This window comes from Trichoplax adhaerens, genomic scaffold (assembly GCF_000150275.1).
Source record: "Trichoplax adhaerens TRIADscaffold_2 genomic scaffold, whole genome shotgun sequence".
Taxonomy (NCBI): domain Eukaryota; kingdom Metazoa; phylum Placozoa; class Uniplacotomia; order Trichoplacea; family Trichoplacidae; genus Trichoplax; species Trichoplax adhaerens.
Genome location: NW_002060944.1, coordinates 1,027,285 through 1,045,910, shown reverse-complemented (window position 1 = coordinate 1,045,910; position 18,626 = coordinate 1,027,285). Strand labels below are relative to the sequence as shown.

Sequence of the window (18,626 nt, the reverse complement as noted above, 5' to 3'; positions counted from 1 at the left end):
AATAATTCAAATTATATCACTTTAAGTGATGTAATCTGTAATACACTATGCAAAGCGTGAAATACAAGTACTTGTAGTTCATTCGATCTATTTTACTTTATTTCTAGGAGAAATCAGGACAAGGTATCGAAATCTAATCAATTGCTACAATGCAATGAACCAAGTTATAGCTGTACATACTGTACACTTACTTTAAAGTAGTGTACGACGTCAAAAATAAACATGGTCTGCTAGCTATCATTATCGTACAACATCCACTGTAAGATTGACACTATTTCAAGATAAAGTAACAACTTTATTGTGCAATGCTTTATTACAGTAGAGGATGAGAAATATGATGCTAAAATCTTCCAAGTAATCTTGACAAGTTACATAAAATTTGTATTCCAACAGGCGGCAGCCTCATACCTCCATTAATACGAATCATGTTTTAATATCGACTATAAATGCCCCTAGCCAGCTAAATATTATTTTCGATGTGGTTAAAATTGGGATTATAAATAAAAGCTTCATCTACGGTAGCTGGAATAGTACTAATAGATATCAACAGCGTTAACGCTATAAAAGTACTTGAAGGATAACTAGATCTAGAATACTATATCGCATATACTATTGTAATCCAAATAAGAACATTCCGTTTGTCTATTGAAATTGAAATATAATATAAAATTTTAAGAAGAGTACATCCAAGTTTATTTCTTAATTCTAGTAACCCAAAAGACAAAGGCGATAATTTTTTCGTAAATAGTAAACATTAAGGCCGCCGATAAAACCGTCTGCAATAATTTCGTCTCTAATCCTTTAAATAAACCACGAAATCCTTCATGCCTATTATAGTTGACCAGTTATATTCAGTTAAATCATAAATAGAAATGCTGCTATCCATGATATCCTTGTTATACATCACTAGAGAAATGAAACTGCTATAGGAAACAGAGTGTAACAAGATTCATTGAGTTGCAAGACTTACCGTAAGATTTCTCTAAATATATTAATAACTGTACGCCTTCTCTTAGAATTGTCATCCACAGATGCATTATGCTATATAAAATAAAAACAAATTTATTATTTTTATGTTGATCTTTCTACAGCGTACGCATGCCTGAAAGTTGATTCATTGCAAGATCGAAAACTTTTATGATATTCTTACCCTTAGACGAGCTTGAACAATTTGAATAGGATAAGTCAAAACAGTAGCAATTGCTTTCGATATTGCACCCATAAGAAAAATAGTTAATGCCGATATCTAAAATATGAAATGAAAATAATTCTATCAAATCAAGTAAAATGTAAGATTAATAAGGTATTATTATCTATCTATGACAGGCAGATTTTACCTCTACACCGCCGGTATTACGGCGAATATACCGTTTGACAGCTTCATATGACATGAATTGAATGGCTGGATTAGTTACTAGCATCAGCGATGGGCCGAGGCTGTTCCATAAAGAAAAAACGCCTTCCTCCTTTGCTATTCTCCGAAAGCAATCTATATAAATGCCAAATAATTAAATGGCCGTCCTATCTGGCATTCCGGCATGTTACACTGTATCAACAACTGTATTAATACGCGCTATCGGTCTTTAATATCGACTAACCCCACATATTTAAATAAGGTTTCCTGTCGATCAGTTTACGGTTATAATCTAAGACCTTCATTCCTTGCAATCTTAGTCTTGTTGATGCAACCCATAAAGGAGTAGTAATGACAACATTGACTGAGCCTAATAAATATCGATAAACAGGTTCAATTTTGGTTCAACTGCAAACGATTTCAATGCTATATCCTCCATGTACGTTGTTATTATTATTTTATGCTTCGTACTTACAATAATATTTAGATTAAAAACAAAAACTAATTTATAATTATCATTTGCAGCTTAATAAGAGTTATTACCAGCAATCATCCCCACGACAAGATCGCTAATAGATTGATTGAATGGCAATTGTTTCACTCGGTTCAACATTCTTAGCCCATTAAAGGCATAAAAATAGATAAAATTGGAACAGTATTGGCTAAATACCACAGGAGCAAAGCCAGTATACAGGGAAGAGCTATGACAGTCATAAAAAGTTGCGGGTAAGTTATAAATATTTATTTTACTAATAATCATTCGATTTTAGATATATAAATAATTCAACGTAAATCACGAGATCCAATCACAGAGATGATTATTAACACAGTCTAATCACTAATCACTATTCTATATGGATACTAACAATCCTTCTTCGCGGATAATCTTGCTTAAAATTTGATAGACTGGTTGGACATCTTTGGTTTGTGTATCCACTAGACGATCATAATATTATTATTACATGGCAATTCTTTTGAGAGTTTTAATGCTTCACATTCGATCGTCTACAGTATATACTCGTCTAGTATTATGGAAAGCTTACCTTGCAAGCGAGTTTTGGCAAGATCCAATGGATAAAATACACATGTGGACAAAGCACTACCCTACATCATGCAAAAAATAATTGTACTATAAATATTGATAATACCATATAACGGCTTCAATACTCTTCTGTTATAATCATTATTGATTGTCGACGACATTCGCTTGATACCTGTTACAACGGAGTATCGCGAGGCTTTTTTGCCTAATTGCTAACATTCACACCTACTAATCCCATCTTTAGCATGGTACTAGTGCTACAAGCTAGACTGCGCTAACGGTATATCAAAACAGAAGTTGCTGATCCATCAATCAAGAGTGTCATCCAGTATCGCCTGCGACAGGCTGCATCCTACTTGCACTATCGCGATAGTCGTGGTTGTTATTTTGCGAACATAATCTATTGGTACGAGATTGTAGAATGCATCTATCTTTCATTAATGGACAGTACATTAACATGATCTACTGGTACGAAGTTATAGAATCCATTTATCCTTAATGAATGGACAGTACATTAAAAGTAGATGAGAAAATAAGGTTGAATTGCTACTTGTTTATCTGGCACGAGTGCACGAATTTTACTACCGCTATGGGGATATTGATGACAAGTAGACCATAACAGAACGCTTGATAATACAGAATATAGTGTCATGGGAGGAAACTTGGTACGTCGAGTTAAGGATTGAATAACATTACTTTATAGGAAAAAGCTATCCTTCTTATTCTACCAATCAAAGCTGTTTGAATGTCATATCCTACATGTGCTACATGCACTTAATACAGGCGCAGGATCCTCTGTATGACATTAATTATAGCATCGCTTGGAGAGTCTCGAACGATAATACTACAGCGATAATCCTATCCATTCTACTGTACGCTGTATTGTTATGCAGCAAATTTAGACAGTCTCCATTACAATGCATAGTAATACCTACAGTAAGCTCCATAACTGTATACTGTAGGATATGGGATATCTCTGCTCTTTCTCCGCTGTCTACGCCATTCGTATTGACAAGTAACTGCTAGTGCATCAATTCAATTCAACAGTGCTCTATGCATCTGATGGACGAATAATACTTACGGAAGCTCCAGCAAAAGCGTGCACAAATGTTTCAAATGTTAGCAGAGTTGACATCGCTTGAAGTGAAGTCGACTGCAATCTTTCATTTATCGCTGAATTGAACTGAACCACTCGCCAGTTCTTTGAATCCAATGTTGGAGTATTACGCTAGGCAAAATTAGCGTAGTAACACTGCCAATGCTGACCAAATTTTCAATGCCGCACTGCTCAATCAATTCATTCACAGCCCCTAGCGGTAAAGTTGAAACTCTTGGCGCAACCTTGAACCAAATTGCTTACTGTAGTACCGCAATGGCAAGCAACTTGTTAATTGTGACAAGAAGACGAATTGCAGGCAGTAGTTGCTGCGTCACTCATCAGCAGCGACCTGACCGGCGGTGGTGACTGACTTTGGTAGGCTCAGGTGGTCTTGTGCCTTTTCTCACTGAATTCTTGACAGTAGTTGTACTGTATGTACAGAAGCCTTGGTACAGTATGAACTTTGAACCCTTCAACCGGAGTCGTCTGACCTCACCCGTTTGGTCGTGTCAATTCATTCAGTTGGCAGTGACATCTGACTTGGTGTGGTGTATCGGTCGGCACTTCAGCAGTGACATGTCACACGCCTGCAGTACAGTACGTAACGGTACGGTAGGTTGTACAGGGTATACTGTACTGTACGCAACTGTACAGTATGTATTGTACAGCATAATTCGGACGGTACAATACAATAAAGTACTGTATGTATGTACTGTACACTGTACAGCACAATTCGGACGGTCGCCCGGAAGTTTTGGGCCCAATTCTACAGTACGTACTGATAGAAGTACTGTACTGTACAGTACTGTACTGTACTGTACTGTACAGTACTGTAGATCACGTCAAACTACAGTACTGTACTGTACTGTACAGCACTGTACTGTAGGTTGAACCACGATCGTGATGTACTGTACTGTACTGTACTGTACTGTACAGTACTGTACTATAGAGCACCTCAAACCAGCTTGAACCACGATCGTGATGTGCTGTACTGTACTGTACAGTACTGTACCATACTGTAGAGCACCTCAAACCAGCTTGAACCACGATCGTGATGTGCTGTACTGTACAGTACAGTACAGTACAGTACTGTACAGTATAGTACTGTACAAAGTACTGTAACAATACTGTATGTTCACTGTACAGTACAGTACAGTGCAGAGAAAGTCCCGTAATTTCTACACGCGAAATCATCCGAGAGCAGTCTACAGCTAGCCTGCAGGTACCAAATTCTGCTGAGAAACGAATAGCGATGCGAATGAATGGAAAGAGATCCTACCTTAGACTTTGCATCGGATCAATTTGATGCCTTGAAAGCACTTTACACGAAAGATTTAAAGCCACCGTGTGATGATATACAACCTTATGACAATCTAGCTTCGTATTGGGCAGCCGTTCAAAGGCAAACAAATCGCAAGACTGATCGAGCGAGCGCCAGCAATCAGCCTCCTAAAACAGCCGCTGCTGCTGCTAAATCGGCTAGAAAAGGCATCAAGATCAACGACATTGCAACAAAGAGTGCACGTACTGTTAATAAAGAAAAGAAACTCAAAAATAAAGCCAAGCCAAATGTCCTTGAAAGAATGAAACGTATGTAGACACATTTATACAAGATGCAAATTCGATTAGTGACAATCTAGCTAGCTAGCATCGATATCGCAAAACGTCATTACTGCTCAATAATCAGAAGGATAGTCATAATTTTGGCTTACACGCGTCCAAATTGTGTGATTCATGTTTGCTATTCCTTGTAACCTGATAGCAATATTGCTTGTAATTCTTGCAATCGAAATTTCAACTCATTCTTAAAGTAATGCAAATATCTTGCAATTGATATCCTATGCAATTGCAAACATTGCACGTTGATACAGTCAGTACCTTACAATTGGATACACATAGACGAGTGCTATTGTAATTTATTATACCATCAAGATTCGCTGCCCTTGCATTGCTTGCACTGCTGTAATACAATATCTTTTGTGATTCTTTACCATGCATACAAAAAGTTTTATCAAGCGGACCTTTTAGCATACTGTATACAGCGTTAAATGAAAGGAAATCGGTACACATTTGGACTCGTAGCTATGATAAACTTCGAGGAATTTGCCGTGGTTTTGTTGCTGCTTTCGACAAGCACATGAATGTCGTAAGTCATCCTGCGTAGCATGATCGGTTGTATATTAACTCCAGTGTGTAGTACATATACATTCTTTCTATTACCAATATTACAGTCAAATTTAAAATTGGAATGCAATGAATATGATGCATTATCGTCTACACACAAGTATCGCAAATAATTCTGAATGATAACTAATGAACTAACATACACTTGCGATTCTACGTACAACACTCAGGTCCTAGTAGATGTAGACGAAGTTTACACGTTGCCACATTATTTCATGCGTTCTGCCGGTGGAAAAAATTCAAGTAAAGTATTAGCCGAAACTGCGAGTCATGACAGTACCGCTGCGGCTGTTTTACACCTACTCGCAAATGATCCATCCAGTGAAAATTATTCAAACTTGAAGGGTATTCATGCCTGCTCGTTGAAATCTGCCCTCCAATATAAAGTCACTGGAACGGATCAATTTCGGCGTATAAAGAACTTTGATATAACAGAAGATGTTATCAAAACTGATCAATCATTCATCATTGTCAGAAGATATTTACACCAGGTTTACCTAAGGGGTGAAAATATCGTAATGGCATCTTTAGCTAATGTCGATTAAGTAAATTACGATTTAAATAAGAGTATAATGTTATTGTTCTCGGTAAATTTTAAATTATTGTCAGTAATTTATCAACGCTACTAATGTACAGTGCTGTCGTACAAAATCTCAGAATCTCTAATGAGCAGCGGCTTGTTATATAACTCAGTAGGATTCCTGTAATCCAGCAGGATAGTGTAATTACTGTAATTACGTACTGTATTTCGGTACTAGTAATGTGAAAAGTCATTTATAGTGTTATACGCGTTGCTAAAATCTTTACTGATATACAGGTTGTCGCTAATCTTTCGAAATTAAATTAAAATTTTTATATTAGTACGAATCATTGTTACCTATTGACAATTTAACTTTTTCTTGTTGTTTATATGTAAATATGGTCGGTCGTTTTTCTATCAGTGGCAATCATTATAATTATTATTAAAAATGAAACAAAGACATTTTGCTTTGCAATTGTCATCGAATAATTTCAGCGTCTAGATTAAATAAAAATTCAGAGAAGCACGTATTTACACTTGTGTTTCCACGCGATGCACATCTCTTGCATAGCTTACGATAAAAACTTATAATTGGCTACTTCGTTGCAGAGCAGATTAACGAAACCTTGGTCCAGTGGATATAATGTCGATACCTAGCAAAAAAAGTAAGCCTAGGTAGATTTCAGACGTTACCAAAAGTGCTATACGCGTAAAAGTAACATTTTGTTAAATCTTATACAAAACTGAGCGAAAAAGCCTAGGTGAATTCAGACAAAGCCAAAGTATAATAAATTGATATATAGTATTAACTACATTCAACTATGGACTGAAGCTAAGAGTGAAAGGAAATTTCATCAAGATGGCATTGTTTAGTCTACATTTATTGTGGTAAAGGGGTAAATAGTCAAACATAGCTCTCGAAATGAATATACGAGTAAAATTGCAGCGACATCATAATGTACTTGTTACTGCTATAAAATCCTGATAACCAACGTTCTTCTTAAAATTTTGACATCTCATTCATTACACAACCAATATAATCTAGTAGCTTTCCCTCACACCCTTCGTTGCTTAAATTAAAATAGATAATACAACGACATTGCTACAGTACCGCAAGAGTACTCTTAATAATAATCATAATTATAGGTGAATTTGACTTTTAAATCAGGGACTTTTAGAGAAGTCCCTGCTTAAATTCATTCCGCCACTGCACAGACCACATGCATGATAAAAGTAATTCATTACCATTCTTCTACAGCATAGCACTTCCTAGTACTCTTGGCATGACTAACATATGATCTGACAAGTTCACATTACTATCATCTACTTGTTAGTTTCGGCAGTTTCTACAGCACTGGCATATTTATGAGCAACGATTACTGCAACTACAGCTATCTGTAGTCAATATAGCGATGTTCGATAGTTACAACACGGAAGCCAAAATTATCATAAGAAATCTCACTTTACCATTAATACTAAATCCATAGCTAAATTCGATATCTAGCTAGACCCAACAATAAATGAAGAACTCTTCCAAATAAACGCTCGTTTCTTTTATTTTGCACATACAAATTCGGTAATTAAGATAAAATGCCGAAGACATCGGTGTGCAATAACAATGTTTACGGTCTTTATTACATTATTTGAGCCAATTTTATATGAATCAATAAGTACAATGTCCACATTTGGCTGTCCTTTCCACTAAGATCTATATCCACAGTTTCTGCGCCTACCGCGAGCTCTTTCAAATTTAGGCCCTTTGCTTCGTACATAGGGTCTAATAAAAATAATCAAAATGTTAGTAACAAGTTTATCTGCATTCAGAGCAAGTACACCATATTACAGGTCATGAGCTCGTCTTAAAGCCTTTTAATTCTTTTAGTAAAATACTATTTACTGCATCTAGTTCTTTACACTTACTTAGCGTGACTGTGAGGTACACCAGGTGCAGGTCCGAAATGTTTCTGGGCTTCTCTGGCATGCCGAGGTCCTATTGATAAGATCACAAGGGATTAATATCGACGTCCACAGATGCTACTTAGTAAAGTAGTATATACTCATATCGATTCATTACGATAATTGCATAGTATTTCAATACCTTGCAATAACACGGTATTTTGTCCTTTAGGCGCACGCAAAGCGAGTTGGTCAAAAGTTAAGATCTCTCCGCCAGCTTTGAGTATACGCTCACGAGCACCTTCCGTCACATGTAAAGCACATATCTAATCCAGAAATAATCCAATTTGGAACATAAAAAATCTCCATTAGTTAAAGTAGTCCTTATCTGAAATTCATAATATCCAATGGAACGCCGATCCATTAAACTACCACTAACCTTCATTTTTGGTAAATTTAATACGCGAATATCATTGGTAACCGTTCCCACAACAACAGTGATCTTGTTACTATCATACGATTTCATTTTACGAAGCTAAATACAGGAATAGTCAGTTCACATGAGGAAAAGTCTCTAATATTACTTGATGCAGTATTGGTACGAAATATACGTCAAATCGACCAAAAGAAATAATATCATTTACAGAGTATATTACAACATACAATTCTGGCTATTGAAATAGGTGCACGATGTCTTCTACTCATGAACAGACGCTTAAGAACAACTTTGTTAAACGGAGATTCCGTACGTCGAGCCAAGAATCGGTACAACTATTCAATTAAGCATAGAAAAATTGAATACATTCATACAAGTTATACATTTCTATGATTACTTGCAGTGATAATTTGATGTACTAACACTAGAAGAAAATGGACGAAATCATTGGAAAACTTTAACTACAACATGGAAATAGAAAACGACTGTATCTACTAAAGCACGACACACTCAACCGCTATCAAACTTATCGTTTGTCGCACTGTAACAGAATATATTATGAATAAATCCACTAGTGAAATATTGACATCCTTTAAATCCTAGACGGTGTAACGTCGATGGAATGCTTACCTTGACTAGCAATCGTATGTAAACGTTGTTGCTTTGTGGTTCTTTTCGAACCGTTTTCTTAAACTTGTTATGATCGAGATCGACACCCTATCGTGGTTTATAACAAGAACGTCAATAGTTTGACTAAAATGATTCAGTACAAGTAGTATTTTAATAAGGATTGAATGGATAAATTGTAGATACTATTTAACGATCACGCTGTACTCACCATCTTTTTCGACCTGCTAAGCTAGAAGAAAGCCACTTTCCCAGAAACCACTGCTTTATGGCATCGCATTTTTGGGCAGGCGCAGTACTGACCATAGCCGGACCACCTCCATGGCTGCTACAGTACAATATACTGTACACAGCCCTATTAGGTACTGTACTCCATGCATAAGAGATCCTGTACAACTGTATACAGAACAGTACAGTACAGTACTGTACAGTCCTTGCGGTACACTGGTACTGTACTGAACAGTCCATGTCATGCAGTTCCAGTTAGACCTGACTTCCAGTAACGCTCGTAAGCACAGTACGGTACATACATACATACAGCGTAAATATGAGCATGCGCAGAATGTCCACTTTTCTATCTACGGTACAGTAGTACGTTCATTGATGACATTTTGGGTAAAATTACATTTCTAAATCTTAGAATTATACTACAAGTGTAAGGGTCTCTAGGGTACACTGTGCAGTATAGAAACATAAATAAGTAACGGAAATTCATTTTCTAGGGATATCAATATTGTAACCGTATGAATTAATCAATTGATTAACGTATATTCGTATATAATTAATTTTTATTTATTTCCCTTGATGCACACTATAACCCAAGATTAAATACCATTTAAACATCTTATGTTTAATTTGGTATACAGTATGATTATATCCGTTGTGCTTCCTTTACTTAACGGAAACTCATTTTCTAGGGATACCAATATTGTAACAGTATGAATTAACTAATTGATTAATGTATATTCGTATATAATTTTTATTTATTTCCCTTGATGCACGCTTTAACCCAAGATTAAATACCATTTAAACATCTTATGTTTAACTTGGTATACAGTAGGATTATATCCGTTCTGCTTTCTTTACATTAACATAAACTAGCATCAAGATTACAATAAGTTATATGCTTAATCTATTTGCAGAATCCTTTTAGTTGGGAAATAAATCCAACGATCGACAACAATATCCAAACATCGAAACCATTTAATGACAGAAGTTCATTGTTATATCGGTGGTAATTCTGCTAAGGCATATGTATCGTCTAGCAAATCTGCCCGATAAATGATACAATTAGCTACAGTATTTCCAACTTACGAATTGGATAATGAAATTGGTAAAGTAATCCTATAATCCTATACATAAAATAAATTTACCATTAAGATACAAACGTTTGATTCAATGCTAGAACATTGTCTTAGATGCTCATACATTGAGTCTACAAACGCCGTACATTTTTTCCATAAGCGATACATGAATGCACGCATATATAACAGAGACTACCAAGTACATACTGTGTCAGGAATCATCTTCGATATATCGTATTCAACTACTTTTTAAACAGTACATATTACAATGCTTTAAACCATAAAGCACATTACACGAAGTGAAATACTAGTCATAATAAGCTATATGCTAGAAATTTTATTTCCAAATTCTGTACATCAAAGTTAGAGGTACGGTTATAAAATAGAAACATTTACAAATTCTTACTGCCTCAAATACAGAGAATATTACAGGCTATAGTACACCTGAAAAATAATATACTTGCAGCTGTATTTTCGCTTATTCCACAAAGTTAAAAGCTTTACAAAATTGCAATTAGCACACTAGCAAGCAAATAATTCAGAATAAGCAATTCACACGCAGTATAATTACAGAATTTATTATTGCATTGCATTGATAATTAAATGGATAAAAAAGATCAAGTGAGTAAAGGCTAAAATTTCCTTCCAAAACGGTTCACTGGCTGTACTCCATGGAATGTATTATTTATTTCCTATCATAAAAAAATTCTGTATCACACATGCTGCTCTAAATTTAAATTTCTACTAATAAAAGTGAAAGATATAAATGATTACAGTACAAAGTTACGGTCATGATCCAAACATAGAAATTCTACAACGTAATTTAATAACTGTTTTTACCAATTTGGAACCATCTTGGAACCTTTCTATCTTTGTTATCTTTATTTCGTGTTTGTTGTTGTTTTTCGTTAGTTTCTACTCCTTTCTTGATATTATCTGCTCTAGATTTTTCACTAATTTTACTAGATGCTGCATCTAATCCACTATCACTTGCTTGAGTTTTTCTGCTTTAGTAATAGGAATAAAATAAATAACGATATTTCAGAGCAAGTCCAAAAGGAATACAAAAAAGGAAGAAAACAGAACAGTTAATGTTGTAGACAATATATAACAGCATCATCCAACTATATCAACAACCTAATGTCCACATCTCTTAACAGACCAGGAGAGTTTGGATTTACGCGCATATCAAGGTACTGCGGGGCTAAATAACTATCTACAATTTAATGAGTCAAATATTTAGGCAACACAGAATTTAAAGTTTAAAGCATAGCTCATTTACCTAGCTTCGTATCACATCCAACATGAATGATAGCCTTAGGAACCAGCCCAGCCTAAATATTTTTGGTTACTATAACATTTCATTGCATTGGGCGCTGATAATCGAAAGTGATATAGCTTTACCTGATATAATCTCATATCCTTTTTATTTAAAATCCTTTTTGGTGGTGCAGTATCTAAATTTATGATAAAAGTATATTTAATTCCCAGATACTATAAAATCCAATGACAATACAGAAGCGTTGTAACACCTGTAAGATTGCCCTCACAGTTGCCTTACTTCATTTAAGCAAATATTAATTTGGTATAACAACGAACTTACATAAATAGAACGGCATGTTTACATCATTCAGTGTTGATTTTACAAATTTTTCAACTTCAGTTACTAGATCCGATAAAGTATCAAGCGAATGAGTACGCAACACATATTCCACTTGAAATATTTAAATATAACACATTCATTAAAGGTTAAAATGTATAAAACTGGTTATAATTATCTTAGCATATTGTCAAGTATACTATATAATCTTGTATAACGTTCATGTATAGTTTCTCAGACTATCTTTCCTGATCCACTAATGCAATAATTAAACTTACATTTTGCAGAAACTTTAAAAAACGCCTGTATCACAAACTTATCTGGAAAGTAGAAACGAATTGCTGCCTGAAATCATATAAATATCTGTCATGACGAAAGTGTTTGAAGTCAAAGTGTCATTACGAATCGAAATAGTACAGTTGAAATATCTTCAAAATTTATTATGCTATTAACTGGTATCCACTTATACCTTATCGTAAATTTGAGCACTTTCCAAAGCTCTTTTATCTCGTAAATCCTTAGTCATAAGAATCTGCTGATCTTTGTTCGAGTAATGAGATCTGAGGTAATATTTGAGTGTACCAAGATTGCATAACTTAGTTAAAACTTAATTTACATTTATAAAATATATCAGGCTTTGTCCCATATTTACATACAAGTCACGTTACAAGTAAAGAGTATTCTTAAATTTTAAATATCCACATACTTGGTATAATGTAATCCTTGAAGCATTTGTTTAATGTCATCAACGGAAACATCATAGAAATCGTCAGAATATACCTCTGAATTCATAAGTTAATTATGTGTTGGTAAATTAATAAGCCAATCTATTGTATGTTCGGTTGCAGTACAATGTCAAAATTTTACAGAGCTATGATAATAACACGTTCGTAACTTCTTAACCAAACATTTACTATAATTTTTTGATATCAGCAAAATATCTACACTAACCAGAATCGATTTCAAAACCTTCAATGTCATCTAGGTGGTAAACCACTGGACAAAGGTCTACGTCCTAGAGTTCGAAAAATAAGATCATACTCATAAAAAAGTTGCTCTTTCCAACAGATTTACCTTCACTCCTAATACAACGACGAAACTTACTTTGTTCATGTCTCCAGAGTTGCCATCTTTTCCAAGTATGTTATCATCATCGATCTTTCGGCGTTTTACGTCTTCATCTGTGAGAATAAGGTATCAATGTCTAAAATTAATAACGTAAATGACTTCCACATTGAAACGCAATATTAAATTAATCAGCTTTCACTATTGCTGTAATTATATCAAGTGGCATAGATCTAGAAATATAGAATCTCATACCAGGCTTGCCTTCGGTCACCCATTTCTTCTAAATAGGTTATAAAATAATAAAAATGCCATTTAAAAATCCTGAAAGAGATTAATAATCGGCTGTGCAATAGTCTGAGTAAAAAACTGTTAATTCATCTATTTATGTAATGACTGTAGTCAAACATAGAAAGATTCTACTATTGCAAATTTATAAGCCGCTAGATCGAAACTCTACATGCTAGCATTACATACAGATAGATATCTAAACAAATGATTTATTGCTGTAAAACCAAGTTTCAACTACAAGACTATACTTTGATAGGATTATCATTTACAGGCTCCCCAATGTCTGATTGAGAGTTCTCTTTTGATTCGATCGGAGCTGGCACAGTTTCCATCGGTAATGGAATGTCGGGTGCATGAGAAGCGCCTGAATTAGTATCGCTTTCAACTACATTAGAAGTGAATTCTTGAGGAGTTATTTCCGAAAGTTGATGATCATCGGCCTGATGAGACAGCGTTATTCTTGAACCTTGGTAGTACAATTAAGATTTCGCTTAGTTCAATTAGTTTAAAATAATTACAAATGCTAATTTAAATTTTACTACCTGAAGCTTCAATATTTGCAGCTGGCAGATTTGAAGGAACTTTCGTGAATCTCTCTTCTACATTGATCTGACTTGTTTCTATGGTTGTTCCCTCCTCCTCTGCACTTGGTTCAGATGGCACAGAAACGGTATTAGTCACATTAAAGGTCCTTTCCACTTCAGAATTAAGCTCACGGTTATCTTCGTCCTGACCATCTCGATAATGTAATCTAAAGTAAGATGGAGAAATTTGCTTTAAAATCGTTCATGAAGGTCAAAATAAGTAGTTTCATCCGGCAATACCTGATAATTGCTCTTCCGCTATCCAAGCCCAACGATCTCAAAAATGTTCGTTGTAAGGCATTTCGACCAGAGATCTAAAGATAAATGTACAGCGAAATGATTACCAAATTGAAAACAAAAATCTGTACTAGAAACAATTAGAATCTGAGTTCACCTGTTGGTGCATGTAAACACACGAGATAACTTTGTTTGCTTCTGTTGTAAGTAGTGAGGGCAAATTCTTTCTAAAAAATAGGTCATAGTCAATCAATTACTTTTAAGACTTGAATTTCTGTAAAAAATCAGTAAGATTTGAAGCTATTTGTAGTAATACTTTAGCAGCAATATGCAGTGGGCAAGAATACCTGGAATACTGATTCTCCCAGTGCTGTATAATATCCCACAATGATGTTGAAGCTGGAAAGGAATGTTGTAGCCTCGATCCATCACCAACTTGCAAGGCAACCGTAATTTCGTTATCTAAGAGTATATTAGCATGTTAGTCAATAGCTATGATTAACCGAGCCAATTGGTATGCATGCATATATTGTGCCATTCAAAGGTTAGTAGCAGTGGTATCATCTAGATAAGAGAACTTATCACCATTTCGTACTACTACCGAAGCAGGTCATCATTTAATATTTTGATTCATGCTTGTTGTTTTCCATTGAATGGTATAGAATTATTTAACTTTTGTTGTTCTATTTTAACACATGGAATTGACATACAGGTAGCAATGTACTGTAGTACTGTACTATAGAATGCATTGAAAGTGGTACCAGTATTGACTTATTTACCAGTTTTAGGCTTATCCAGCTTAATTAATTCAAGTGAGACATTATTAGGTAGATTAGCGTGTAGAAAAGTAATGGATTCTTGCAAAAGTTTCCTTTGATATCTGTCCAATAGGTAAGAAAGTCATGATCATCGTCAACATTTTTAGCACAAAAAATACAGAAAAAGGACAATAACTGATAAAATTCCATTGAGGGGAATAACTACTATATACGCAATCTAAGTATGTTTGTAGAAAAAGATTTGGATACACTAACAATCTGGCGTTTATTGCGAGAGGAGGTATTCTACTAGCGCGCAACATCTCTTCCATTTAGCAATCACTATTCTACTATTTAACAGCTCAGTGCACACAGATAGAAAGTCATTTATTCAGAACAACAAGTTACCTTAGTGAGTAGAATGATGAATTTAGCTTTTCTTTAAGGCAAATGTTGTCGACAATCTGTTACCCATAAATACAAAATCAATGATGAGAATGGATAGACAAGGGTCCATTTTAATGTGGTAGTCAACATGCGTGAGCATGATTAACGTTAGAGAATGATATCATTATCTATTGTCAAGTTAATGGAAACATGCTAATCATGGCTATATAGCAGTAAACTCCTGTTTTCCCTTTTCGATTCTGTGTTGAAAAATAAACAACATGCACACTTTGAAACTTCATTAACGTGGCTATCCATTCGTCAAGTCGATTTAATCCAATTTGCTCACAATATTAATTACTTCGATGTCAACCATGTCCAATCAATACAACGTCGACATTGACGAAACACTTAATGATATAATTGTTTTAGGATAAGAAAGTTTCATTGTGTTATTCAGTCTATTTGTTTATTTCAAAGAGTGTCTTACTTCAGCAATAGTGGTATTAGTCTTGACTTTGATGGATTTTCTTCTTGCATTAGGCAATACGATCACGACTGATTTAGTAGCCATGTTATTCTTTCTTGCCAAATGAATTGATTCAATGAAATACTTTGGGTAGACTAGGGTAATCCATTGGCTCTAAGGCTTATGCTACACTCTACAAGTGGTGTATCAAACAGTACCCCACAGTATATCGCAATGCTAGAGATTGGCCTGTCATCATTGACTCAGCGGTCTACAGTACAGTTCGAGCACCATACAGTACAGTGTTGACAGTACATTATACTGTAGATGCAGTACAATGTATTGTACTCTCCAGTCATCTTCTTCATCAGCACCATGGAGATACGGAATAATGAAAGCAAAATGGAGTTTTCTTCCATTTTGTCATTCATTCTTTCTGTGTTCTTCGTCAGTACCATAGCAAAGCAAAATGTTGTTTCATTTTGTCATTCATTCTTACTGTGTTCTTCGTCAGCACCGTAGCAAAGCAAAATGTTGTTTCATTTTGTCGTTTATTCTTACTGTGTTCTTCGTCAGCACCGTAGCAAAGCAAGATACAGTTTCATTTTGTCATTCATTTTTACTGTGTTCTTCGTCAGCACCATAGCAAAGCAAAATGTTGTTTCATTTTGTCGTTCATTCTTACTGTGTTCTTCATCAGCACCATAGCAAAGCAAAATGTTGTTTCATTTTGTCGTTCATTCTTACTGTGTTCTTCATCAGCACCGTAGCTAAGCAAAATGTTGTTTCATTTTGTCGTTTATTCTTACTGTGTTCTTCGTCAGCACCGTAGCAAAGCAAGATACAGTTTCATTTTGTCATTCATTTTTACTGTGTTCTTCATCAGCACCATAGCAAAGCAAAATTTAGTTTCATTCTTACTGTGTTCTTCATCGCCACCATAGAGATATAGGATAATGAAAGCAAAATGTACTTTCTTCCATTTTGTCATTCATTCTTACCGTGTCCTTCATCAGTACCATCGAAAAGCAAAATGTACTTTCTTCCATTTTGTCATTCATTCTTACTGGGTTCTTCATCAGTACCATAGAAATACTGGATAATGAAAGCAAAATATAGTTTCTTCCACTTTGTCATTTATTCTTGCTGTGTTCTTCATCAGCACTGTAGAAAAGCAAAATATAGTTTCATTTTGTCATTCATTCTTACTGTATTCTTCGTCAGCACCATAAAAAAGCAAAATGCAGTTTCATTTTGTCATTCATTCTTACTGTGTTCTTCATCAGCACCATAGCAAAGCAAATCGTAGTTTCATTCTTACTGTGTTCTTCATCGTCACCTTAGAGATACTGGATAATGAAAGCAAATGTAGTTTCTTCCATTTTGTCATTCATTCTTACTGTGTTCTCCATCAGCGCCATAGAGATACTGGATAATGAAAGCAAAATGCACTTTCTTTGAATTTGTGATTCATTCTTACTGTATTCTTCATCAGCACCACTACATTTCTTTCATTTTGTGATTCATTCTTACTGCACACTGTACAGTAAAAGGTCCATCAAAATGCTATGTCTCACTCCGAAATCCGATTAAAAAATATTTCTTCTCTAAAAACTGATCCGACTCGGAACGACAAATCTGACGAATTGGCATTTCATAGCACATCTTGCTGTGCTGGAGCTGTGCTAAAACTGCTAATTTATTATTTCGATCTTTCCTTCTCAATTTCATGTTAGGCAGACGCGCCAATGGTTCACTACGTCAATTGAGCTAAAATGCCGATAATACAGTAGAATAGTATACACATTGATCATAGAATTATCTGTAGGATAAAAAGTAGAGATGGAACGATTATATCAGCACAGAATTTCATATTTAAAGAGTAATCCTACTTAATATTAGGTTACAAGGTAGTTTTACTCGATCAACCAAGGTACAGTAGAGTATACTCAGTTTATATGATCTCCTTGTGTCACAACTAGGGACTACGTAACTAAAAATTCTCCTCTCAAAGCCGTAACTCAAAAATTTTCTCTTATACTAAAAATATACGGGACTGGCAACGAATCTACAGTATTAACAAGTCCCATATATTTTTAATATAGGAGAACATTTTTGAGTTGAGTAGTCCCTAGTCACAACTTACAGGTCGTGGCAGCTGTAGACAAAGCTATTTCCAGTCTGCAGGCTAACTAGAAAATTACTGCTACCTCGCTACAGGACTGTAATGCACGATATTTGCACCTTCGTTTCTCTAAAACTAGAGTAGTTTACTTAATTAAAATTATACTTTCAGCTAGCATTCTTTCTAGCCTCTCCAATGGTATATTTTTAAATTATTTCTCTTACGAATTTTTATATGCATTAAGTCATTTTGTAGTTTTTACGGACAAAATGCTTTATTTTACAACACACTCTGCTCTACACTTTGTAAACTGGTATACGCATATTGATGTAAATACCTGTGCTATGAAAAACGTAGCATTTAAGCTAAGTCTCTAGAATATATTACAATTCTCAATGTAGGTTTACCCAGTCTTAGACCTTCATGCATAAACAGAGCCAGCCAGTATACAATTTTAAGTCTGGTACATAGATGAGTCTAGACAACGTAAAGACCTCAATAATCTGAATGCAGTAGGTAAAGACAGGTTGTGAGTTGAATTTATAACAACTGTAACATACGCTTAAGTACAGTATAAGAAAGTAGAGGAATAAAATAGTTATAATGAAAGAACTAGAATGTAAGATATCAAATGTTTCTTAGCATTGA

At 34.9% G+C, this 18,626-nt stretch overlaps 4 protein-coding genes across 4 annotated transcripts; 1 reads left to right on the top strand and 3 right to left on the bottom strand.

Moving 5' to 3' along the window:
- Positions 1 to 692: 692 nt before the first annotated feature.
- TRIADDRAFT_52964 (uncharacterized protein) lies at positions 693 to 3,531 on the bottom strand (the record flags this gene model as incomplete). The annotated part of the gene is made up of 9 exons (XM_002109150.1): positions 693 to 828; positions 971 to 1,041; positions 1,151 to 1,246; positions 1,338 to 1,489; positions 1,599 to 1,724; positions 1,898 to 2,055; positions 2,221 to 2,290; positions 2,398 to 2,458; positions 3,478 to 3,531. The coding sequence occupies 9 exons, from the start codon at positions 3,529 to 3,531 to the stop codon at positions 693 to 695; spliced, it is 924 nt and encodes a 307-aa protein (XP_002109186.1).
- Positions 3,532 to 4,757: 1,226 nt separating this feature from the next.
- TRIADDRAFT_52963 (uncharacterized protein) lies at positions 4,758 to 6,224 on the top strand (the record flags this gene model as incomplete). The annotated part of the gene is made up of 3 exons (XM_002109725.1): positions 4,758 to 5,085; positions 5,538 to 5,641; positions 5,850 to 6,224. 3 exons carry the CDS (start codon positions 4,758 to 4,760, stop codon positions 6,222 to 6,224), a joined length of 807 nt encoding a protein of 268 aa, XP_002109761.1.
- A 1,676-nt stretch (positions 6,225 to 7,900) lies between these two features.
- On the bottom strand, positions 7,901 to 9,372 carry TRIADDRAFT_52962 (expressed hypothetical protein; the record flags this gene model as incomplete). The annotated part of the gene is made up of 7 exons (XM_002109149.1): positions 7,901 to 7,976; positions 8,120 to 8,189; positions 8,298 to 8,421; positions 8,535 to 8,630; positions 8,759 to 8,866; positions 9,162 to 9,248; positions 9,370 to 9,372. 7 exons carry the CDS (start codon positions 9,370 to 9,372, stop codon positions 7,901 to 7,903), a joined length of 564 nt encoding a protein of 187 aa, XP_002109185.1.
- Positions 9,373 to 11,285: 1,913 nt separating this feature from the next.
- On the bottom strand, positions 11,286 to 17,584 carry TRIADDRAFT_52961 (uncharacterized protein; the record flags this gene model as incomplete). The annotated part of the gene is made up of 21 exons (XM_002109148.1): positions 11,286 to 11,469; positions 11,600 to 11,678; positions 11,745 to 11,796; positions 11,867 to 11,919; positions 12,066 to 12,176; positions 12,341 to 12,407; positions 12,532 to 12,622; positions 12,769 to 12,844; positions 13,014 to 13,077; positions 13,137 to 13,243; positions 13,383 to 13,410; positions 13,667 to 13,884; positions 13,961 to 14,169; positions 14,243 to 14,316; positions 14,397 to 14,466; positions 14,587 to 14,701; positions 15,019 to 15,119; positions 15,406 to 15,461; positions 16,539 to 16,623; positions 16,939 to 17,017; positions 17,431 to 17,584. The coding sequence occupies 21 exons, from the start codon at positions 17,582 to 17,584 to the stop codon at positions 11,286 to 11,288; spliced, it is 2,073 nt and encodes a 690-aa protein (XP_002109184.1).
- Between the last annotated feature and the right edge of the window lie 1,042 nt (positions 17,585 to 18,626).